Here is a 27,069-nt window from a genome sequence, read left to right on the forward strand (position 1 = left end):
TAGAAGATCGGAAGATTAAGTTTCTCAAACATAAAAGACTAGTGTTGGTCAAAATCAAATGGGAATCCAAGAGAGGACCAGAATATACTTGGGAACTGGAATCAGAGATGAAGCGAAAGTATCCTCATCTATTTCAGTAAATCTCGAGGACGAGATTTTTCTCAAGGTGGGGAGGATGTATCAACTGCCACTAAAATCGGTAGTTAGGACAATAATTAGTTAATAAGGAAACCCTAATTGAGACACCCAATTAATTCTGCACTAGCCCTAAAATTTTCAGAATGATCGGAATCAGGATCAGGGCCCCTAAAACTCGAGGGGGGTAAACCCTAGTTGATAATTATCTTAATTAAAACGTTGCAAACTTCTGATTGGTTGAAAATATTGATTCATGCAAGCTACTCTCGTGCATGGCAAGTCTAGGGTCTATAGGTATCCCTTACGGACCGTAAGGGATCAGGCTTACGGTCCGTAAGCAAGGCCAAATTTTGGCTATAAATAGCCGACCTTGGGACTTGAAAAGGGGACTTAGAACGACGTAAAACGCTTCTGTGTACGTCGAGTTCAGGCCAATATATCACAATTAAACACACACGATCACGAGGTGCTGCCGCAATCAGGGTAATAACTCGATCGCTATTACGATTCAACGTCCGATCGATTATAACTATCCAACAATTGTCCGAGTGCTGCTCAAATTGAGCTTGTACTTCATTATTCATTGTGATTTCGACTTGAATGTTTGAGTGCTGTTCAAATTTGGACTATGCTCTGTCATTCGTTGTGAATCCATTGAATTGTTAAGTATCGCACTTGATAATAGTTGTGAGGGTTTAATCTCGTGAATTGACGTAACTGCTGAATTAGTTACTAATCCCGTTTGTGTGTGCATTGTTATTTAAATTAGGTTAAAAGGCTAATCAGTAAAGCTTATACTCTGCTCGTAAATCTGCAATGTGAGTCATTCCACTTTTATAAACTCTTTTCTCACAGTCTGTGAGTCAACTGTTTTACAAAACTCCAAATTATTTTCCAAAGTTATAATTACAGGGATTAAGTCTATGTAATCACCAAATTACAGCCGGTATGTAGGGTTTTGTATACATTACTTATTTCCCGTCACACTTGGACAAACGGGTGGCCAAGGGGTGATCTGACCACAGTCACAGACACCATTGGACAAATGGGCTAGCCAATGGATGGTCGAGTGACAAATACTGTGGGTAGTTGGTTTGATATCAGAAACATTGTAATTCCCCTTAATACTGTAGATTATAACAAATGTGTCGTTTTAAGTAAACTGAATGATTCACTTAGTATTTCCCTGCTGACAAAACCTTTTTCAAACATGTTTTAGGTGATATGGTATGAGCAAAGAAAAGTGCCGTGGAGCACTCCCAGCTTAGAAAAGTGGCTCAATGTAAATAAATAAATAAACATGTTTTGAAAATAAAGATTTCCCTGAGAAATCACAGTATTGTAAATTTTGGGAACTTATCCCTAAATTATGAAACGAGCAGTTTAAATTATCAAGAGACCCTGTTTTAAAAAGACTTCCGCTGTCGTCTAAATTAAATAGCACGGGATTCCTGTCCCGCGGCTCCTGAAACGGGTCAAACCGGGTCGGGGGCCGTGACAACAACTCTAACAGAAACCATTTTAACTACAGGTGAGAAGGTCTCTCCAAAGTCAAGACTTTCTCTTTGGTTAAAGCCTTTTGCAACAAGTCTGGCTTTAAAACGTTCAATTTCACCATTAGACTTATACTTGACTCTATACACCCATTTACAACCAATAGCCTTCCTGCCTTGAGGAAGATTGTGACACTCTAGGTTTTTCCGAACGAACACCTTGTAATATGTTTGTGTATATATATGTTATTAAATGAAAACGTGATCTTTATTTGCATAATGTGTGTTGTATGTACGTATTATATATATATGTATGTGAGTCGAGACCATGACTCGCAACCACTCGGTTGCGAGTGGGCCACTCGGTCTCGAGTGGGCCTCTTGGGCCGTAACCGGTTTGGGCCGAAACCCCCTTAGTCTTGTTGATACTTGGTATATAATCCCAACCTTTCCCCCACTTCCTTCATTTTTCACACACAAAAACTTCTATTCTCTCTCAACTAGAAAACCCCAAACAACAATCCATTCTCATCCAACCTTCGGTTCAAGCTTGGATCTCGGTCAAGGAATCTCGGACAAGACCATCACTCGGACACTCCATCTTCTCGGTTCCCTTCTCTTTGTTTTCGGCTCCTTCTTCTCAACCGGTTAGTGATTATTTTATGTATGTTTTATGTGAGCTAGCAAGGGTTTAGTTAGAATGGTTATGCATGATTCTTAGGTTGATTTGTAAAGTTTGACAATATGTGGTAACATGTTTAAAAATGGCTAGATAATGGTAGTTTAAGAGTATTCATGGCTAACCATACTATGCTTCATTGTTTCTTGCAAAATGATGATGTTAAACTTAAGATTTCGGATATATTGTATGTTTCTTTATTCTTACATGTTGATCTTGATGAAATATGTGATTTTCGGTCCAAAATGTATGGCTATGTTGACATGAAAACCCTAGAAAAACTATGAGCTTGTGATGAACTTGTTTGAATATGGTTTGAAGATTCAAAAATGGCAAAGTTTGATCTATTTTGTATTAATGGTCAGATTAGGAAAAGTGTTAGTAAAACCTTATTGGCTATTACTTGATTTGGGCCTGATTACATAGTACAATGTGGACTGATGTATCTGAATCTACACGTGAACATGAAAGGGACAGCATTACGACTCGCAACCGCACCGTTGCGACTCGCAACCATAGCATGATAACTCGAAACCACACGATTGCGACTCGAGACTACGACGGTTGCGACTCGCAACCACAACGTGACAACTCGAGACCACACGGTTGCGACTCGCAACCCCAGCGTGACAAGCCGAGACCTCCTGGTTGCGACTCGAGACCATCTGGTTGCGACTGGGCTGTCCACTTTGGTTATTGGGCCATAGTATGCTTGATATGGGCTACCTGTTGACTGATCTGCGTGTTACTGTTTGACTGCTTAAATGCTAGGGCTGGCCCAATAACCCACTGTCTATATTTTTATGCATGCAACGTGATAGTTATGTGTAGATTTTACGTGATTGCTTGTACACCAAACCTGACCTATACCGGTAACCATGTTAGGACGTGGTGACCAACGTGTTTGACAAGTAACCTAATCTACCGAGCAACCCAAGGTGAGTTCACAACTTAAAAGCATGCGTCCCGGTGGTTTGGGACACGAGACTAAGACAACCCTATCCCCTTTTTTAAAAAGGGGATACCATTTACTTTCCTTCCCTAGTTACTGGGAACAAACTTACCTTTCTTTCCCTTGTATTGGGAAACCTTTTAGTTAATTACTGTTTATACGGAAATGCAACCAAACGGCACTAAACGAAACTCTATCACTCAAGTCCCTACTACATAATACCGATTAGTCGCCGGGGCCAGGCGAACGGGTTATTAGTTGATAGCGCTATTTAGGTTTTACCAACCTCACACCGTGCCATGGTATGGGATCGGTCGTGAACTAATGTACTCAGGCATCCGTCAATGATGATAGAACATTGACATCGGGGCATCCTGCGGAAACGCAACGGTTACCTAGTGTTCGGTATTGGAAAAACAGTTTAGTCGCTAACCTTTGGGGTAGCTCCCCATGGCATGTATAAACGGATAAGTTAACTGGTGAAACAAGTTTTTGGTAATTAAAACTGGACAACTAGTGAACTCACTCAGCATTATTGTTGACCCCCTTACTGCATGCTTTGCAGGTAACCAGTGACTCAGGAGCTGCTGCTTGGGGATGTGTAGTGTTCGTCAAAACCCGTGTGTTGGATTTAACTATCTTGAACTAAGAACTATCTTTAAAACTTTTTGGTTTATGCTTCCGCCGTTTCGTTAAACTAATTATCGAACTTGAACTATGATGTTGCTAACTACTTTGGATAGTAAATATTTCTAATATTAAATCAATGCTCAGTATGATTAGTGGCTGGATCCTGGTCAGTCACGCCCTCAAAGCGGGTGTTATCCGCAGGTGGATTTTGGGGGTGTGACAGATTGGTATCAGAGCCATTGGTTATAGTGAACTTGGTTTTAAAAAGGGGAAAAATCTTTTTGGAGAAAACCAGACTATAACCTGTGACTCGCGACGACACTACACTCCAAGTGCAAGGCTCAACACATTTGACCTCATAGCTCGGACCAGTGTTTACTTGTTTGCTTACCTTATGTTTCCTGTTTTGCTATACGTACTAGTATGCCTAAATTAGATAGATACACCTCTCTCTTATATCTCATTCTCGCTACATCACGCTCATACTGTGTTTTCTGGTTATGAAGACAATGAGTGGACGTGGAAGAGGAAACATCAACATGACTCAGGCTCAGTTCACTAACCTGCTCAACACAGTGGCTGCGGCTTTCGCAGCTCACCCTATAGGTAAGCTCGTTGTTTTAGGATGTTTAGATCCTACCGTCACATCGTCTTTTCGCCTCTAAACCTATACGCTTCGCTTCTCACGAACAGGTCAGCATGCACCTGCGCAACCACCCGTGTGTACTTTCAAAACCTTCATGGATTGCAAGCCTCTCCCTTTTAACGGCACTGAGGGTGCCATAGGTCTTCTGCATTGGATTGAGAAAATTGAAGCTGTCTTCGCTGTCTGTGAGTGTCCCCCTGCGAATTGGGTGAAGTTTGCTACTGCTACGCTTGAAGGAAGCGCGCTTTCCTGGTGGAAGGCGCAGATTCAGATGTTTGGATTGGAAACTGCTAATGCTACTGCGTGGGAGGATTTCAAGGACATGATTAAGGAGGAATACTGTCACCGGGATGACATCCACAAGCTTGAGAATGAGTACTATGCGCTTAAGATGGTTGGGTCAGAGATTGAAACCTACACCAAGCTGTCCAACGACTATGCTGCCCTTTGCCCAAACATGTCTCGACCTATGTATCGAAGAATCGAGTTGTACGTCAAGGGTTTGGCTCCAGAAATTCGAAGCCATGTAACTTCAGCCAACCACACTACCATTCAGCCGATCGTTCGACTTGCTCACAAACTCACTGATCAGGCTGTGGAAGAGGGCAGGTTGCCCAAAAGGATCAGTGCTACTGTCGGAACTTCTAGTGACCACAAGCGTAAGTGGGAAGGAAATCAAAGCAAGGATGCTAACCCCGCTCAGGCCCCAGCACAGCAAAGGAAAACTGACAACAACAAGGGCACTCAGCAACAGGGTGGCTACCGGGGAAGCTACCCTAAGTGCGACAAGTGTAACAGGCACCACAATGGGGCATGTAACAAGGGTCAGTGTCAGCGGTGCCACAAGATGGGGCACGAAGCCAAGGATTGTAGAAGTCAGTTCCCAGCAAGGCAGAATCAGCAACAACCCCAACAGCAACAGCAGCAGGGAAACAACCGGGCATGTTTTAAATGTGGGGCAACAGGGCACATGCGAAAGGATTGCCCTGAACTGAATCAGAATCGCAACAACAATCAGGGAGCTGGGAACAATGAGCAAAACAACAATGCTTGGAATGCAAGAGGAAGGGCTTTTGTGATTGGAGCTGGAGAAGCAAGGAATGACCCCAACGTCGTGGCGGGTAAGTTCCTACTCGATGATCGTTATGTTTCTGTATTATTTGATTCTGGAGCCGATGCTAGTTATGTGTCCCTACGTATTAGTAAGAAACTTAAGCGTCCGCTTTCGTTACTAAGTTCTCCTCATATCGTCGAGTTAGCTAATGGTAGAAACATCGAGGCCTCACATGTTATCAAGGGCTGCAAACTAGAATTGTCTGGTCAGACATTTAGTATCGATCTTTTCCCTGTTACGCTTGGAAGCTTCGACGTCGTTATTGGTATGGATTGGTTATCCAAGCATCGCGCTGAGATCCTCTGTCAAGAGAAAGCAGTTCGTATTCCCCGCCGTTCTGGCAAACCCCTCATTGTACAAGGTGGCAAAGGCGGAGAAATCTCCGGCGTTATCTCATTCTTGAAGGCCCAGAAGTGTTTACGAAAAGGGCACACCGCTATCTTAGCACTTGTCACCAACACGCAGGAAAAGGAAAAGAGGATTGAAGATTTTCCAGTAGTGCGTGACTACCCCGAGGTATTTCCTGAAGAATTACCTGGACTCCCTCTCCACCGTCAGGTCGAATTCCAAATCGAGCTAGCTCCTGGAGCAGCGCCAATAGCTCGTGCACCTTATCGACTAGCCCCCGCAGAATTGAAGGAACTCTCTACTCAACTACAGGAACTATTGGATAAAGGATTTATCCGCCCTAGTTCATCGCCCTGGGGAGCACCGGTACTCTTCGTTAAAAAGAAGGATGGCACGTTCTGAATGTGCATTGACTATCGTGAGCTGAACAAGGTTACCATCAAGAATCGTTACCCTCTCCCGCGAATCGACGATTTATTCGATCAGTTGCAAGGATCGAGCTACTATTCTAAAATTGACCTGCGATCAGGCTATCATCAGCTAAGGGTCCGTAATGAGGACATCTCCAAAACTGCATTCAGAACTCGTTATGGTCATTATGAATTCCTCGTTATGCCCTTTGGAATGACCAACGCGCCCGCGGTATTCATGGATCTCATGAACAGAGTGTGCAAACCTTACCTCGACAAGTTTGTGATCGTGTTTATAGACGACATCCTGATCTACTCGAAAAGTCAAGAAGAGCATGAACAGCACCTACGCCTTATCCTCGAACTCCTTCGCAATGAGCAACTGTATGCCAAGTTCTCGAAATGCGACTTCTGGCTTCGAGAAGTCCATTTCCTTGGACACGTGGTTAACAAGGATGGAATCCACGTCGACCCTGCAAAGATCGACTCTATAAAGAATTGGCCTACCCCTAAGACTCCGACCGAAGTCCGCCAATTCTTGGGACTAGCAGGGTACTATCGAAGATTTATCATGGGATTCTCAAAGATCGCTCAGCCTCTCACGGCTCTTACTCAGAAGGGTATGGTTTATAAATGGAGTGAAGCTCAGGAAACCGCGTTTCAGAAACTAAAGGATAATCTCTGTAGTGCTCCTATTCTCTCGTTGCCTGAAGGCACGGACGACTTTGTGGTTTACTGCGATGCATCAATCCATGGGCTCGGTTGTGTGTTAATGCAACGCGACAAAGTTATTGCTTACGCCTCTCGACAACTCAAGACTCATGAAAGGAACTACACTACGCACGACTTGGAACTAGGAGCAGTGATCTTTGCGCTTAAGATATGGAGACATTACCTGTACGGTACCAAGTGCACCATTTACACCGATCACAGGAGTCTCGAGCATATCTTTAAGCAAAAGGAATTAAACATGCGACAACGTCGATGGGTCGAACTCCTGAATGATTATGAATGCGCCATCAAGTACCACCCGGGCAAGGCCAATGTCGTGGCAGACGCCCTCAGCCGAAAAGACACTACGCCCAAACGCGTGCGAGCGTTACAACTTACCATCCAGTCTAATCTCCCTACCCAGATTCGAAATGCTCAGACCGAAGCTCTGAAACCGGAAAACATCAGGGCTGAGTCCCTGCGAGGATCGAGACAACGATTAGAGCAAAAAGAAGACGGCGCCTACTATGTGGCAGGGCGCATTTGGGTCCCACTCTACGGAGATCTACGAGAGCTTGTGATGGACGAAGCCCATAAGTCCCGTTATTCAGTACATCCTGGTTCAGATAAGATGTACCACGACTTAAGGACCACTTACTGGTGGCCTGGCATGAAAGCCCACATAGCAGCATACGTTGGCAAATGTTTGACCTACGCAAGAGTCAAGACTGAGTATCAGAAACCAGTAGGCCTACTCCAGCAACCGGAAATCCCGAAGTGGAAATGGGAACAAATTTCCATGGATTTTGTTACAGGGCTACCTAGATCCCAACGCGGGAATGACACCATTTGGGTGATAGTAGATCGATTGACTAAGTCTGCACACTTTCTGGCCATTAAGGAAACAGACAAGTTTTCTACCTTGGCAGAAATCTATTTAAAGGAAGTAGTCTCCAGGCACGGGGTGCCAACTTCTATTATTTCCGACCGAGACGCTCGTTTTACTTCCGAGTTGTGGCAAGCTATGCACAAATCCTTTGGCTCACGTTTGGACATGAGCACCGCTTACCACCCACAAACGGATGGGCAGTCTGAACGCACCATCCAAACCCTGGAAGACATGCTTAGAGCATGTGTGATCGATTTTGGCAAGAACTGGGAGAAGCATCTACCGCTGGTGGAATTCTCCTACCATAACAGCTACCACACTAGCATTCAGGCGGCACCTTTTGAGGCATTGTACGGTCGTAAATGCCGATCACCTCTTTGCTGGGCGGAAGTCGGTGATAGTCAACTCACAGGCCCAGAACTGGTGGTAGATACAACGGAAAAGATTTCCCAGATCAGGCAACGCATGGCGGCAGCTCGTGACCGTCAGAAAAGCTACGCGGATAAGCGTAGGAAACCGCTAGAATTCCAGGTCGGGGACCGGGTTCTACTTAAAGTCTCACCCTGGAAGGGTGTGGTCCGTTTCGGTAAACGGGGCAAGCTGAATCCACGATATGTTGGACCATTCGAAATTACCGAGAAAATCGGTAAGGTTGCTTATAGATTGAACCTGCCTGCAGAGATGAGTGCAGTGCACAATGTTTTTCACGTGTCTAATCTGAAGAAGTGTCTGTCAGATGAAACACTCATAATTCCTTTCAAGGAACTCACTATTGATGAACAGCTACACTTTACTGAGGAACCGATTGAGATCACGGATCGAGAGATCAAAACCCTCAAACGTAGCCAGATACCTCTCGTGCGAGTTCGTTGGAACTCACGACGTGGCCCAGAGTTTACCTGGGAGCGGGAAGACCAGATGAAGTCCAAGTATCCCCAGTTGTTCCCAAACGAAACCCCCAGCACTGAAGCTACAACTGAATTTCGGGACGAAATTCCAAACTAACGGGGGGATGATGTGACACCCCGTTGAAACACGCTAGCTTGGCAGTGGCTGCCTTAACTTTCGGGACGAAAGTTCTTAAAACTTGGGGATAATGTGACACTCTAGGTTTTTCCGAACGAACACCTTGTAATATGTTTGTGTATATATATGTTATTAAATGAAAACGTGATCTTTATTTGCATAATGTGTGTTGTATGTACGTATTATATATATATGTATGTGAGTCGAGACCATGACTCGCAACCACTCGGTTGCGAGTGGGCCACTCGGTCTCGAGTGGGCCTCTTGGGCCGTAACCGGTTTGGGCCGAAACCCCCTTAGTCTTGTTGATACTTGGTATATAATCCCAACCTTTCCCCCACTTCCTTCATTTTTCACACACAAAAACTTCTATTCTCTCTCAACTAGAAAACCCCAAACAACAATCCATTCTCATCCAACCTTCGGTTCAAGCTTGGATCTCGGTCAAGGAATCTCGGACAAGACCATCACTCGGACACTCCATCTTCTCGGTTCCCTTCTCTTTGTTTTCGGCTCCTTCTTCTCAACCGATTAGTGATTATTTTATGTATGTTTTATGTGAGCTAGCAAGGGTTTAGTTAGAATGGTTATGCATGATTCTTAGGTTGATTTGTAAAGTTTGACAATATGTGGTAACATGTTTAAAAATGGCTAGATAATGGTAGTTTAAGAGTATTCATGGCTAACCATACTATGCTTCATTGTTTCTTGCAAAATGATGATGTTAAACTTAAGATTTCGGATATATTGTATGTTTCTTTATTCTTACATGTTGATCTTGATGAAGTATGTGATTTTCGGTCCAAAATGTATGGCTATGTTGACATGAAAACCCTAGAAAAACTATGAGCTTGTGATGAACTTGTTTGAATATGGTTTGAAGATTCAAAAATGGCAAAGTTTGATCTATTTTGTATTAATGGTCAGATTAGGAAAAGTGTTAGTAAAACCTTATTGGCTATTACTTGATTTGGGCCTGATTACATAGTACAATGTGGACTGATGTATCTGAATCTACACGTGAACATGAAAGGGACAGCATTACGACTCGCAACCGCACCGTTGCGACTCGCAACCATAGCATGACAACTCGAAACCACACGATTGCGACTCGAGACTACGACGGTTGCGACTCGCAACCACAACGTGACAACTCGAGACCACACGGTTGCGACTCGCAACCCCAGCGTGACAAGCCGAGACCTCCTGGTTGCGACTCGAGACCATCTGGTTGCGACTGGGCTGTCCACTTTGGTTATTGGGCCATAGTATGCTTGATATGGGCTACCTGTTGACTGATCTGCGTGTTACTGTTTGACTGCTTAAATGCTAGGGCCGGCCCAATAACCCACTGTCTATATTTTTATGCATGCAACGTGATAGTTATGTGTAGATTTTACGTGATTGCTTGTACACCAAACCTGACCTATACCGGTAACCATGTTAGGACGTGGTGACCAACGTGATTGACAAGTAACCTAATCTACCGAGCAACCCAAGGTGAGTTCACAACTTAAAAGCATGCGTCCCGGTGGTTTGGGACACGAGACTAAGACAACCCTATCCCCTTTTTTAAAAAGGGGATACCATTTACTTTCCTTCCCTAGTTACTGGGAACAAACTTACCTTTCTTTCCCTTGTATTGGGAAACCTTTTAGTTAATTACTGTTTATACGGAAATGCAACCAAACGGCACTAAACGAAACTCTATCACTCAAGTCCCTACTACATAATACCGATTAGTCGCCGGGGCCAGGCGAACGGGTTATTAGTTGATAGCGCTATTTAGGTTTTACCAACCTCACACCGTGCCATGGTATGGGATCGGTCGTGAACTAATGTACTCAGGCATCCGTCAATGATGATAGAACATTGACATCGGGGCATCATGCGGAAACGCAACGGTTACCTAGTGTTCGGTATTGGAAAAACAGTTTAGTCGCTAACCTTTGGGGTAGCTCCCCATGGCATGTATAAACGGATAAGTTAACTGGTGAAACAAGTTTTTGGTAATTAAAACTGGACAACTAGTGAACTCACTCAGCATTATTGTTGACCCCCTTACTGCATGCTTTGCAGGTAACCAGTGACTCAGGAGCTGCTGCTTGGGGATGTGTAGTGTTCGTCAAAACCCGTGTGTTGGATTTAACTATCTTGAACTAAGAACTATCTTTAAAACTTTTTGGTTTATGCTTCCGCTGTTTTGTTAAACTAATTATCGAACTTGAACTATGATGTTGCTAACTACTTTGGATAGTAAATATTTCTAATATTAAATCAATGCTCAGTATGATTAGTGGCTGGATCCTGGTCAGTCACGCCCTCAAAGCGGGTGTTATCCGCAGGTGGATTTTGGGGGTGTGACAAAGATCAGCAAGAACCCAGGTGTTATTTCTAAACAAAGCCTCCATTTCTTTGTTCATTGCCTCTACCCACCTGGGATCTTTGGCTGCTTCTTCATAACAAGAAGGTTCAACAGTTTTATTTAAAGAAGTAGTGAAGCACAAATTATCAGCAGATAAGCAAGAATAACTAACAACTTTATCTAAACTATATTTAACTTTACTATTAAGCACAAAGTTTTCAAATTTTTTAGGCACAACAACTTTCCTATTTGATCTCCTAAGAGAAGAATTTGTTCCCTCAGATGGGCTGATCTCATCATTTGAGGTACTAGTGTCCTCTGCCCTACCAGATCCTTCTTTATTACTACTTTCAACTCCAGTCATGGAATGTTGATATTCAACATTACTTGGAGTGGCAAATGTAGAGGGGATTGGTTGCTGATCATCACCAGTAACCTCATGAGATTCATGACTCCCCTCTTCATCATTGGGAACTACAGGATCAGTTGTTAATACTTCAACACTATCAAAAAAGTTTAAATGATTTAAACTATTAGGCAAAGTTTTATCTTGATTGGTTAATTGAATCGATTTATAAGGAAACACTGTTTCATAAAACTTTACATCTCTGGAATAAAACTCCTTTTTATTATCTAAACTCCACAACTTGTAACATTTTTTAACATTTGAATAACCAATCAAGATACACTTTTCAGCATTAAAAGACAATTTATTTAAATCATTCAGAATAGTGCTAAAGCATAAACAACCAAATGTCCTAAGATGTGCAAGAGCGGGTTTGAAACCAAACATTAACTCATATGGACTTTTTCCTAGAAGAACAGATGATAGTAACCTGTTAATAAGATAAACAACAGTTAAGATGCAATCAGACCAGAAACTAAGAGGAACACCACTTTGGAACAACAGAGATCTTGCCAAATTTAAAAGATGTCGATGTTTTCTCTTAACCACACCATTTTGTTGTGGTGTATAAGAACACGATGTTTGATGTAAAATGCCTTTAGTTTTACAAAAGTTATCAATTTTACTGTTTGTAAACTCAGTTCCATTATCACTTCTAAATATTTTAACCTTTTTCTTAAACTGAGTTAGAATTAACTCATAAAAGCTTTCAATATTTTCAAACACTTCCATTTTATTTTTTAACAGATAGCACCAAACAACACGAGAATAATCATCAACAACAGTTAGGAAGTATTTAAATCCATCTCTACTAGTAATTTTATATGGTCCCCAAACATCTAAATGAACAAGATCACCTACAATTTTGGTTTTATGTTCACTTAATGGAAAAGGAACTCTAACTTGTTTAGCCCTATGACAAGTTTCACATGGATTTTTTACAATATCAACAATACCTAGATCACCTTTTAAGATTGACAAGATCTGATCAGCAGGATGTCATAATCTATTGTGCCATAAACTGTTGTTCAGACTATTAAAACACAAATTAACAAGATTACCACCTTTGTTAACAAAGTATAGACAATTATCCTGTTTACCAGTCACCAGGATTCTCCCTGATTTCGAATCCTGAAGCAAACAATTGCTTTCATTAAACATAACAGTGATTTGATTATCTTTAGACAACTTGTAAACAAATAAAAGATTAACACTGTAAGTTGGAACAAAAAACACGTCATCTAAAATGACATCTTTAGCAAGTTTTATGCTACCAATTTTAGAGACTTTAGCTTTGGTTCCATTAGGATGAGAAACGGTTAGATCATACTCAGACACATCAATGCAATTAAACATATCCTTGTCAGTTTTGACCATGTGCTGATTAGCACCAGAATCACAAATCCAATTATAATCAAATCCAAAATTGATTAAACTAGAACAACACACAAATTCACCTAAAGAATTAAAAACACAACTAGACTCGCCTCCTATATTAGAAGGTTGAGACTCAGTACTTGTTTTTTTTCACCCACAAGACTCAGAAGTTTAGCAACCTGTTCTGGAGAAAAAGGAGACACAGATGGAACAGATGACACATTTGACCTAGAGTTTGAAAAACTTTTCCCAACCTGACCTCCAGGTTTCTTTTTGAATCCTGAAGGGTACCCAACCAATTCAAAACATCTATCAATAGTGTGACCAATTTTATTACAATGAGTACACTTAAGGTTAGGATTAGGACCTCTAACTTCTTTTCTTTTTTGCTCAAAAGATTGATTTGTTTTAGAAACAAAAGATACATTTTGACCTTTTGATCCTACACTTGTATTTCTATGTGATTCTTCTCTGGACACAATTGAAAAAGCAACCTTGACTGAAGGTAATGGCTCTCTAGTTAACAAATTTGTTCTTACATGTTGATAGACATCATCTAAACCCATAAGAAACTGCATAAGTTTGATTAAAGTAGAAAAGTCATTATAGTCTTTGGCTGCTTGACATGAACATGTAGGTAGTTGAAGTACAGCATCAAACTGTTTCCACATTGTATTTAGTTTATGATAATATTCAGAGACTGAACTGCCATTTTGAGTAATACAGTTGATTTTTTTATAAAGATCATACACTATAGAGCCATCAACTTTATCATAAGTTTCTTTCAAGTCTGTCCAGACTTCAGAAGCTAATTTTGAAAAAACTTTTCCTAAGTACAATTCTTCTGAAATAGAATTTAACAACCAACTTAAGACAACAGAGTTACATCTGTCCCATTGACTACTTAAAACAGGATCATCAGTATTCTTTTTGCATTTACCATCAATGAAACCAAATTTGTTTTTTTCTTCTAAAGCCAATTTCATAGCACTAGACCAAACCCTATAGTTCTCAGTACCTTTTAACTTTATACCAACAATTGTTAAAGAACTTGAGTCACTAGGATGTAAAAACAAAGGATCACCTATATCTAGCTTGCTAATCAAGGTCTGAGAAGAACCAGCATTATCATCTTTACCAGTCATGATTAAACAAATAACAGATCAGCAAATACAAACAACAATTATAGCACAGATAATATCAACCGATACACACCCAATACAAGAATAGAAAAACCCTAAGGCGAAGCTGTATCAGTGTTAAGATTCCAGGTTCGTCACTTATAGTGCCTGGACAAGTCTTAATACAGGCGCCAAACACAAGAAACCAACAATCCAAGAAGGAAAAACACAACAAGATACAAAACAGATATAATCAAATAAAAGTGTCGGTCCTCACTACCCCGACTTCAACTAATCCAATCAACAGAAAATAAAGAGAGGAGAGATAGAACAATCTCACAGTGGGTGCTAGCAACTCCAAAAACTCAGATCTGAAGTTCACAAGAACTTGCAGATCCAAATCAGTCAACAACAAGAGCGATACACTGGTCAGTTTACTCTAAGTCTTCGAGGATTTAGAGACCAACTCAGAGTATAGCAAACACAAGAAGAGAGGAGATCTTCACCACAATCAAGAAACCCTAGTTAGGGTTTCAACAGCTCGAATACAGCACTCCCAAGATCTAACAGATCTAACAATATCAGACAACAGATCTGCACACTTGAAGCAGACCTAACACAAGAACAACAGAAAAAAAATCAGATCAACAGCGGAAACAAGATCGGATCAAGAGCATAAGCTCTGATACCATGTAAAAACTTATGAATCAAATCACAAACACAAGACAACACAAGAAATAGCGACAAAACTGTGACAAAATATTATTTATCCAACCCTAAAAGATTTGCCCCCCAAATACCCAAAGATCTTACAATAGTAAGATCAAACAATACAGAATACAGAAAGTACACAGATGATCATCAACTGATGATCAACAATACAGAAATACAATCACAACTACAGAATAATCTCTCAGATACAGGTGAGAGATTATTCGTGTAATCTCTGACTTCAAACCCTAACGAAGAACAACAAGAGAGAGAAAGTAAACAGATCAAGTGACCATCTTTTGAGTTTGTTTTAACGGATTTGACGCTCAAGATCTTTGGCGTCTATTGCACCCGCTAAAAAAGTGGTTTGCAAAAATGCTTAAATCTAAAAAGAACGATCAAATGGGGGAAAAGTACAAGTGTCGTTAGAGGGGTTAGGAGGGATTTGAGTTTGAATCATGGATCGATGGACATGTCATGGTCCCTCCATTACTTTGTGAAAATTGATTCTTTTTTCACTCTATTTAGACAAGCATCCTTCCCACACTTTACACTCTTGTACACTAAAATCCTAATATCTTTAAATTTTATTTCAATTGATCTTTAATCTCTTTAAACACATTTCATATTAGGAGAGATATTGAATACTAGCAAGAGGAGAGGTGATGGTGGACTCATTGTGCAATCGATCTCTATTCAAACATTTGTGTTTATTGAAGAGAGGTAATCCTTACAAAGATTGAAGAGAATTTGCACCTATAATAAGTAATATTATTATTTAGAAGCTTTGGTTAAGTGGTATAGGCTCTTGTTTTGTAGGAAAAATTAGTATAATATATGAGTATTATTACTCTAACATTCGTCTTTCAAAAAAAAGATAAAATGATAATCAGTCACTACCTTAATTAGTAATAATAAATAAAAAGATAATCAATACCTTATTACTAATCATAATAAGACCACCCGTAGTGGGGTTTTTGGCGTTTTTTCTCTAAAAAACGGCCAAACACGCCCATTGACCGCCCCTGGGGCATTTTTCTTCAAAAACTGGGTTGGGGCATGCCAAATTAAACGTCAGATCAAGATTTTTTGGCCAATCATGCCACTACACCCATTTCTTAATTAGTTTTAATTAAAACAACAAAAAAATAATAATTGGGTAATCATTGGATGAGGCATTATACCACTACACCCATTTTAGAAAAACGCTTCATAATACCCTATTGCTGACTGGATCGTCATATAGCATAAAACACCCATGGATGAAGGCATTATCTTCTCGTCCACTACACATCGTCTAAGAATTTATAAAGTCATAAATGTATGTATAAAGATTTTGTAAATCTTGCTCATAGCTTTTTTATTAACTAATTATTTCCATTATATATTTATATATATATATATATATATATATATATATATATATATATATATATATATATATATATATATATATATATATATATATATATATATATATTGTTAACAAACTATGATAAATAGTAACTTTATTTTTTAAATAATATATAACTTTTTCTTATTTTTATTTAATATATTATAATAGTTTATTATTATATTTACTTTTAATAACATTTTTTGTTTTTTAAAACCATATATTTTCTTTATCTTTTTTTAATAATTATTTTTTCTCTTTTTTATGTTAATTTATCAAATAATTTGATACTTCTTTAATAATTGACGTTTATAACTTTTTTTCTAAAAATTTAAGTGCGTAACTGTGTTTGATTTTTTTCCCTCAACATTCCATTATAAGTTTTCTTAAAAACGAAGTTATACTCAAAATAAAGTATTTATTTGGTATCATAAAACAGTACAATGAAAAACTAAACTGTTCTAATGGTTTGGTTTTTTAAACAAAATGCTTTATTTTCAAATCACATTTATTTTACATTATTATTTGCTCGATTTCGCCGCAACGCGCGACGTAAATAAAACTAGTATATATAGTTAATGAAGCTTGATGAATAGTAACTTTATTTTTAAAATAATATATAGGTTTTTATTATCTTTTTATTTAATATATTATAATAGTTTATTATTATATTTACTTTTAATAACATATTTTTAATTTGTTTCTTTTATTAAAACTATATATTTCCTTTACCATCTTTTTCATAGTTTTTTTCTTTTTTTAACATATATTAATTTATCAAATAATTTGATACTTCTTAATAATTTACGTTTATAACTTTTTTTTTCTAAAAACTTAAGTACGTAGTTGTTCTTGATTTTTTCCATCGACATTCTGTTATGATTTTTGTTAAAAATGAAGTTGTACTCAAAATAAAGTATTTATTTGGTATCATAAAACGGTAAAATGATAAACTCAATCGTTCTAATGGTTTGGTTTTCTATAACATTCTTTATTTTCAAATCACGCTTGTTTTACATTTGTTGCTTGGTTTCGCCGCAACGCACGACGTAATAAAAACCAGTTAATAATTAGGCTTCAAAATGGATTTAATTGTGTGGTCCAAATTAAAGGCATTTGTGCGAGACATGTGGGCTGGCTTTTTAGGTAAAAGGATAACACTTTTCAGCAAATTAGTTGTGGAGTCGGGCAACCAAAAACTAGACGTAATTTTAAGGATAAAATTATAATTATAGTGCCACATAATGTATAGTTTGGTACAACGTGGATGGATGTAAAGGCAATCATAAGTATGATGTCATGTATTACGTTGTCTCAACCATTACTTTTACACGTCCAATATAAGTACAACTTATAGTCGGTTTATCACTCAATATATCACTTGGATCACAAGTATTCGTGTTATAAGCGAGTATTATTATATTAATGGTTCAAATAAGGAGTGGTGGATCTAAGAATTTTTTTCACTGGGTTCATTTTAGTATATTCTTACTAATTCTCACTATTTTTTTTTTTTCAATTCATACGAGATTCTCACTAATTTTTCTCATTTTTTCTAAACCAAATGGGTTCCTGTGAACCCACAAAAGTGGTCTAGATCCACCCTGCTATGAGTTGGCATAAATGGATCCCCAAACATATTTAAACGAGTCATTAATAACTAAGTTAGTTTACTTTAAAAATGAACATATATTGCTAATAGTATGTCGAAATATAGCTACGTGTTAAACTTATATTTTATGTGGTAGGTGACTAAGGAATTGCTCTACCAGTTTATTGTGTTCTGTCTGTTGAATTTTTTTTTTTTTAATCGGTGTCGAGTTGGATAACTGGAAGTGGAACTAACCAAAATTGACCAATTTGGTTTGAAGATTTCTATGGTTTATATATAATTCTATAATTATTAGTTGGTGATTTGTTGTTTGCGTAGAATGGTCATCCAATCAAAGGCATTCTTATTTAATAAAAAAGACTCTTTGTGTTGATTTTGGAATTTGGATAAATATGAAGATAAAAAGAAAGACCATTGTTATTTATAAAGTTTGTTTTTCTTGTTTGGACTAATCTCATGTGAAAGAGGAAAGAAAAGCATAATTCACAGGAAATCATGTGAGTGACAATAATGGAACCTCACCAAGAAATCAACAAGAAATGTGATGTATAACTAAATGCCCAAATCCGCCCCTTGTAAATTCCAATCTTGCATAGTGGGCTTTCTACTAAGCAAAACAGCCCAGGTATTATTGTATCACAACCTAATCTAAAAACCCCAAAGTTAACAAAACAACCAAACAAAACAATCTGAGATATACAATGTCTTGTGATTGATTTTTTTTTTTTTTTTTTTGGGTGGGGGGGGGGGGGGGGCTTATACTGTGTGACAAGGACTGTTCATGGGCGTTTAGAGCATTCACAGCGGCATCATCCCCTTGAGCAAACCGGCATGGTCCGGTTGGTTAATCGTTGGAGGGAGTGACGAGGTGCATCCCCCTAGGGTTGGTATGCTTGAGCGGACGTCCGGTTGTGAGTCCCCCTTAGGTGGGGTATAGTTAAATAAAATAAAATAAAACTTTTTCTTTATGTTTAAAAAAAATAATTCTTATGTTTTTTTAAATAAAATAATTGTTATGTTTAAAAAACGAATATAAAAATAAAATAAAATAATTAAAAGTATATATATTAAAATTTAAAACATTACACAAACCACATAATTAAATTTAAACGAACCACACAATTAAACCTAAACACACCAGATAATTAAACCTAAAGAAGACGAGATAATTAAACCTAAACACATCAGATAAACAAGACGAATATACTTGTTGCTTGAAATACGAATTGAATTTATAGCCAGTAAAACTTGCCGTTGCAAAAGTAGTCGTTAGAAAAGTAGTCGTTTGGAAAAGAGCCGTTGTTAAGAATTAATTATTCTTTTTTACTATTTTATTTAAATTTATATTATATAAAAAAGATATCAAAAAAATAAAAATAATTATTACGAGTTTTATTATTTTAATTTATTTAATAATAAAAATATTTATACATATTAATTAGATAAAAAATAGATTATACAAATTAGATATAGTTTAAATAAAATGAAAAGTAAGTGATGGGGTGGATAATGAGATGGAGATTTAGAGTGATTTATTGTTGGTGGAATAGGTGCAGGTTTAGAGTGGTGGTGGTTTGAGATGATGTGGTATGTTGACTAGGCAGTATGTTGGATGAACTTGGTCCGTTGTTGTGGGTACTCTTACGAATTACCGTTGTCATGTTAAAACGGTCCTATATAAAGACACATAGGCATGCGATGATTATAACTGAGAAAAGTTAAAGGTATGATGTTGGAAGATATCGACTTACCTATCTCGTATGTTTAATTATAAGAAAAAATAGCATTAAGTAGCATGCTTCTTTTGATGTTCTATATTAGTCTTTGGTAAACGACTAACATAAAATGTTTATACTAAGTTTAATGATCAAATCAGCATGTAATTACTATAAGTAATATGGATTCATGGACTTGTGGGGCCTGCAACTTGTTTTCGTTAAAAAAAAAATATATACATCGTTTAATCCACATTTATTGTTTTGGGTTTAAAAAATATTCAATCTCAATCCAAACACACTTTAATCAAAAACAAAGGGTTGAGCCTAAACAATTTTTTATGTACAAAACCCAATCCTACTTTAGCGAACTTGTTTTTACCTCAACTCACAAAAATCTTAGATCCGCTACTGTTATAACGATAATATTTGAAAAAGGGTCTTGAGTCTTAACCGTAACATCGATTATATGTTCAATTTTAGCTCAAAATTGAACCGACTAATGCTCAGCCCTAGTTATCCGTATTAAACCCATCAACTTTGTGGTTGTGCTAAAATCGTATATAACAGATTTGTATATTAACAGAAATGCTAACTTCAAAACAATCAACCTTATACATAATAATAACATCAAAGACAAATTCAGTCCCATCGTTTGAACAAATGGCAAAAGATCAAATACAAATAATCTTAACATACTAAACATACAAATTGAAGGAAAACCCAAAAAGACAAGGTGGCATTTTTGTAATTACCACCAACTATCAAAGTTACAACAAAAAATACCTAAAAAAACACAATTTTTTTTTAACATTTTTTATTAAAAAATCGCTACATTTCGTTAGCAAAAAAAAAAAAAAAAAAAAAAAAAAAAAAAAAAAAAAAAATTTTTTTTTTTTTTTTTTTGTTGCTGCTACTAAAAGTAGCAATTTTTTAATAAAAAATGTTAAAAAAATAAAATAAAATAATTTGTGTGTTTTTTTTTAATTTTTTTAGATTTTTTAGGTTTTTTGGGGGTTTAGTTTTTAGCATTTTAGCTTGGGTGGGGGGGGGGGGGGGTTAGGTTTTTTTTTAGGTTTTTGGGGGTGGGGGTTAGGTTTTTTTTTAGGTTTTTGGGGGGTTTAGTTTTTAGCATTTTAGCTTGGGTGGGGGGGGGGGGGGGGTTAGGTTTTTTTTAGGTTTTGGGGGGGGGGGGTAGGTTTTTTTTTAGGTTTTTGGGGGTGGGGGGGGGGTAGGTTTTTTTTTAGGTTTTTGGGGGGTGGGGGGTTTAGGTTTTTTTTGGGGGTGGGGGGAGTGGTTAGGTTTTTTTAGAGGTATTTGTAGAGTAACTTTGATAGTTATTGATAATTACAAAAATGCCACCTTGTCTTTTTGAGTTTTCCTTCAATTTGTTTGTTTAGTATGTTAAGATTATTTGTACAAGAACTTTACCCTTGAACAAATAGATTAATCAAACATAATACGTTCAACTAGTAAGATGAATCAAACATAAATATGTTCAGCTAATAAACCAGAGTGCAACAATCTTTTGACCATCAATGTCAACAATCTTTTGACCATCAACGTCAATATGACCTAAAAATATATAAACAAACATTATAATAAATCAAACCCACTTAAGTTTTTTAGACATCTTACACTAGCCAGCAATTGCACACAAGTATCTTAACACCCTGACTTGAACGGCACTTGACCATCAGTTTCTAAAGATATTTTGCTAAACTAGATGACAAAGTCACATTCATATCATAAAGTAGTTCCAATTATGTAGCGGGATTAGGGTAAACTTTAGGTTTTGGCTTCACTTCGACTTCGTTCACACTACGAACAAAGATAGCATCTGGTTCATGACTGCAAGACAAATAAACAAAGTTATGATATCAGTAAATGAGTTAAAACAAGGTTAAAAGGGTTGATGTTAGAAAAAGGGTGATTACGGTTTGTCTCCCTCTTCATATGTGTAACTGGATGCAACAGCCAATAGTCGACCGTCTCTGCTGAATGATAAAGCAGCAATGCTTGTAGGGTACTTCGAGTACTGAAATCAAAGCCACAAAATACGAATCTTGAACATAGTAACCTAACCAACGTGTATTTGGAAAATGTTGGAATTGGTGTGGTAAAATATACCTGATACAGTCTCTTTTTGTTATTTCCGTCCCAAACATTGACAAAACCGTCGCACCCGCCTGTAGCAAATGTCCCATAACTGCAAGTAGTTGAATATTTGTTACTATCTTCAGGTGACTGATTATAACTGTGTGAACTAAGCAACGGTAAAAAAAACTTACACAGGGTGAAAAGCAATGGTGTTTACAGGGTAGACAATGTCTCTTCCCGCTTCTGATTTCCTGTGACACTTGAATGCGTATCTGAAGATAGCACGAGGCATCAATAATAAAAATTTATTAAGAGTAAAATGTCATTTTCGTCCCTGAGGTTTGGCCAGTTTTGCGACTTGCATCCAAATATTCGTTTTCCCGCATCTGGATCTAAAAGATTTGAAATCTTGCCATTTTCATTCGGGCTTGTTAACTCCATCCATTTTTTTCGTTAAGTCAGGAGTATTTTTGTCTTTTTTGTTAACTTAAAGAGCAATTCAGTCCTTTTCAATTTATGTAAAGGGACCGAATACCCCTGAAAGAAAACTGAATTGACCTTTAAGTTAAAAAAAGACGGAAATACCCCTGACTTTACGAAGAAAAACGAATGGAGCTAACGAACCGGAAGAATATGGCAAGATTTCAAACCTTTTGGATCGAGATGCGGAAAAACAACCCTTTGGACGAAAGTCGCAAAACTGGCCAGATCACAAGGACAAAAATGACATTTTACTCAAGAATTAAATACATAGGGGTTATCATGAAGGGTCGTATAACTTCAAAAACACATACTTTTTGGATTGACCGGCCTCGGTAAGATCAAAAAACTCCATTGCAACACGGCCCTCCACAGAACTAAGAGCATATCCTGCAAGTTATCATCTTATAGTCAAATAACGAAAGAAAGGTAAACGAAACGTGAAAAAATTACAAGAATACCTGTTCCATTGGGATAACATTGTACGCATCTAGTTTGGTATTTCAAGGAAGATTCCCTTCGTTGTTCGGGTTGAGACATGTTCCTCAAATCATAAACGTTAACATGACGGCCTGCGGTTGCGACTACGACACGGTTCCCAACGAGAGACAGAGAATAGACACGTTCTGGTTGAGTGTATGTACCTACTAGAGTCCGCTCCTGTGAACTTGCACCTCTTGGATCCCAACACTTTAGGGTTTTGTCCCAACTGCCACTTATCACTTGCCCTACAAAGTGTTCACAAAAGAAAAAAAATAAATACATAATATCCATCTTTAGTGCACAATCACAAAGATTATGAAAGTTAGCGCCTTTGCCTTTTAAAACAAAGATTATGAAGTATATAAGTACATACACGATAAATATCTCCGTTTATACAACAGAGAACCTCGTCGGATGTTGGAAATAACTTATCATTAAGAGAAAATATGAGTGTATATAGATATTTATATAACATATGAACCTTATCTAGTTGTAAGCCTCTTACCTGTCCCATAAGAGTATTCAATACATCGAACAGGAGCATCATGACGGCCAAGTATATCCTCCCTCTGTTGATTGAAAACAAGCCTGAAATATGTGAAGAAAAACCATAAATCATTATGTTTTAATTCAATAAATTATCATTCAAGTTTATAACGTTCCTTAATTGCAACCAAATATGACTTTTTTAGATATCAAATCAGACCTAGAAGACAACAACTTGAAATAAAACATTCATGCTCACCTCCTGACAGTATTATCAGCACTAGCACTGAAACCAGAATTGTCATCATGAAAGCAACAATCAAGAACAGCACCTCCATGTGTAAACTCTCCTCTCAACACATTTTCACTCGCATCATACAACCGAACGATCTGTCACCAAAACAATCAAAAATTTTAATCTGCATCATCAATAGCATAATATATATTAAGCACAGTCAAACACTCTCACAAATCTGTATTAAAACAACTGAATCACTATTCTAGTACTCTATTCATTTCAGAAGTACACAAATGTTAATAATTTAACTAATGTCTATATAGGTTACAACCTGCAATCAACTGTCAGCCGTTCGATATTTGATTCGATTAAAATCTATGCTACACTTGCATATACTTGTGTGTAGATAAAAACAAGTGCACACAAACACAATCACTCTCGCAAATTTGTATAAAGACAGCTAAATCACATTTCAATTACTCTCCATTCCAAAAGTACACAGATGCATCAGACTTACATAAACGTTAATAAATTAACTAACATGTATAAAAGTTGCTACCTGCAATCAACAGTTAGCCAATCGATTTTCCATTCAATTGAAATCTATAATAATTGTGTGCAGTTAAAAACAGCTGGCACACAATCACTCTCACATATTTGTATAAAGACAACTAAATCACATTTCAATTACTCTATCGACTCCAGAAGTACACAGATGCATCAGACTTGCATAAACGTTAATAACTTAACTAATATCTACAAAAGTTAGTGAGCAGATAAAAAACTCCACACAATCACTCTCACAAATATGTATATATAAACAACTGAATCACATTATCCATTCCAAAACTACACATGTGCATCAGATTCACACAAATGTTCATAACTTAATAAAGTTCCATAAAAAAAACTACTACCTGCAATCAACTATTTGCCGTTCGATTTCATTTCAAATTAAAAAAATACACAAACAAAGATGCATCCGATTTATATAAACAACTAAATCATTGTCCTAATAATCCATTCCAAAACTACACAGATGCATCAGATTCATACAAACGTTAACACGTTACCACCAGCAATCAACTGTTAGGCGTTCAATTTGCGATGCAAATACAGAGATACACAAACGGAGATGCATCAGATTTATATAAACAACCAAATCACTGTTCCAGCACCCTATCCATTCAAAAAGTACACATATGCATCAGATTCACACAAATGTTAATAAAACTTAACTAATATCTATAACAGTTACGACCTGCAATCAACTGTTATCCGTTCGGTTTTCGATTCAAATACAGAAATACGCAAACAGAGATGCATCAGAATTATATAAACAGCTGAATCACATTTCTACTACTTTATCCATTCCAAAAGTACACATATGCATCAGATTCACACAAATGTTAACAGGTTAACTGATATCTATAACAGTTACTACCTGCAATCAACTGTTAGCGTTCGATTTGCGATTGGAATAGAGAAATGAACACGAATGGAGATGGTGAGAAGCGAATACTTACTTTGTCCCATGAGGAAACGAGTAGATTGTCGGAGTGGTTGGAGAAACGAAGATTGGAGATACCGTCGGACGGCGGATTTGAGAGCTCTCTGCCGGTAAGTGGTGGCACCGCTGCTGTCATTTTTAGGGTTCCGGTGGAAGAAGAGGGTTTGGGGGGATTTGGGATTTGAAATGGTGTTTCAAACTCTTTTGGGGGTTTAAATTCAAATTTTTGGAATATCTTTTTTTTGGTTTTCATTAGACCATGTGTAGTGGTGAAGAAAAATAATGCCTTTACTAGGGGGTATTATCTGATATGTGGTAGTCCAGTCAACATGGGGCGTTATTGTAAAAGTGATGTAATAGGAATAATGCCTAATAATGCCCCTTCCAAGCATTAAAACAAAAAAAAAAAAAAAAAACAAACAAACAAACAAACTAGTTGGTCATTGGCTAGTCAAACTCTCCTCCACTCCCGTTGGCCACTTCAATAAACCATTTGACCACTTCCAGCGTTTTAATTAAAACGTCAAGATCCAATTTTTTCAAATATAACGCCTAATAACGCCGGGTGTAATGGGGGTGGGGGCGTTTTGGGGCGTCTTTTTTCAATTTTTTTTGTAAAAATACCGCCCCACTACGGGTGGTCTTATAGTATCTGAGATAGGGCTGTAAATGAACCGAAAGTTCAGCGAACAGTTCGTGAACTGTTTAGCGGAAAGTTCGTTTATGTTGGTTCGATTAGTTTAACGAACGAACACGAACAAAAAATTTCGTTCGGTTAGCTTAGCGAACGAACACAAACAAAGGTCTCGTTCGTTCGACTGCGTTCGTGAACGTTCGGTAATATGTTCGGTTACGTTCGTTCGTGTTCGTTTGATTATATTAAAAAATAACAAATAATAAACCTTTTATCTAAGCATATTGAAAATTTGAAACCCTATTTTTCTAAGTTAGCTAAAATTTGGACATTTGAAGACATTTTTGGGGATAATTATGTCTTAGAGCATTCACATCCATTCCACTAAATTGTGTGAGTGAGGTTTTTATAATATGAAGAGTATAAAAAGTGGTTGTGAGTGGAGGAGAGAGAAAATGTTACTGTTCATCTGTATATTTGAAAAGACACTGTTCACCCCCTATAATTTTTTAATATATTTTGAAAGTGGTTGTGAGTGAACGAGAGAGAAAAGATAATGATAAAGGTATAAAAATATATTATTTAATTGAAAAGGAGAGAGAAAATGTAGTGTACTTTAGTGTAATTTAGGGTGAAAAAATGGTGGAATGGATGTGAATGCTCTAAGTTAGTTAAACCTGATTCATCGTTTGGTGGTGCAATAGACTTCTTGTATTTTAATTTATCATTTGATGGTTATATTTAACTATTTATATTCAATGTTTAAGGATGACAATATTTTTATTTTTTGTTTTCAAGTTAAATGTTCGTTTGCGTTTGTTTTTATTTGCTTGTGTTCGTTTGTGTTCGAGACCAGTGTTCACGAACTGTTCGTGAAGAACTGAATTTCCTTAACGAACGAACACGAACATAAACTTATGTTCGGTTTGCGTTCGTGAACAGTTTGCGAACATGTTAATTTCCTTAACGAACGAACACGAACATGGCCTTGTTCATGTTCGTTCGGTTCGTTTACAGCCCTAATTTGGGATGTTTTGATTTGAGCTTTCTTTGGGATTTTTTATTTTATTTTATAAGTACTAGTTTAAAAAAAAATACATTCTAAAAATGTGGTAACATTGTAACAATGTATGTGTTGTGGACTTGCTGTTGAAATAAAAAGGTGTTATGTAAGCGGTGAATGTTTTCAGGCTTATTAGACATGTTTTGTGGTTTTATGGTCTATTGGATTTAGAGCATCTCTAATGCACTAAACCAAACCAAATCAAACCAAACCAAGTCCAAAATTCCAAATCTCATTTTCAAAACTATGTGTGTGTTGGAGGAGATGATGAGGCAAGGTCCGGTTTGGTCCGGTCCGCTAAAGCGGACTCGTCCGGACGCAAGGAGTGAGGACCCCCCA

The 27,069-nt window shown here is 37.5% G+C and overlaps 1 protein-coding gene across 1 annotated transcript; it reads right to left on the reverse strand.

Annotated features, from left to right (window-relative positions):
• Nucleotides 1-21,252: 21,252 nt before the first annotated feature.
• LOC110929202 (mitotic checkpoint protein BUB3.1) lies at nt 21,253-25,239 on the reverse strand. The gene is made up of 9 exons (XM_022172326.2): nt 25,050-25,239; nt 23,545-23,675; nt 23,305-23,387; nt 22,778-23,044; nt 22,631-22,706; nt 22,028-22,108; nt 21,867-21,945; nt 21,674-21,774; nt 21,253-21,587 (listed from the first exon to the last, which is right to left on the reverse strand). The coding sequence occupies exons 1-9, from the start codon at nt 25,167-25,169 to the stop codon at nt 21,500-21,502; spliced, it is 1,026 nt and encodes a 341-aa protein (XP_022028018.1). The 5' UTR covers nt 25,170-25,239; the 3' UTR covers nt 21,253-21,499.
• Nucleotides 25,240-27,069: the final 1,830 nt, after the last annotated feature.

The sequence above is a fragment of the Helianthus annuus genome, chromosome 3, assembly GCF_002127325.2.
Source record: "Helianthus annuus cultivar XRQ/B chromosome 3, HanXRQr2.0-SUNRISE, whole genome shotgun sequence".
NCBI lineage: Eukaryota > Viridiplantae > Streptophyta > Magnoliopsida > Asterales > Asteraceae > Helianthus > Helianthus annuus.

What these genes read in the sequence shown, in the direction of transcription:
- LOC110929202 (XM_022172326.2), bottom strand. Translation starts at nt 25,169, where the DNA reads ATGACAGCAGCGGTGCCACCACTTACCGGCAGAGAGCTCTCAAATCCG. An exon ending in ATGTTATCCCAATGGAACAG is followed by an intron (nt 22,707 to 22,777) that starts GTATTCTTGTAA and finishes GATAACTTGCAG; the next exon opens with GATATGCTCTTAGTTCTGTG. An exon ending in GAGGCCGGTCAATCCAAAAA is followed by an intron (nt 22,109 to 22,630) that starts GTATGTGTTTTT and finishes TGCTATCTTCAG; the next exon opens with ATACGCATTCAAGTGTCACA.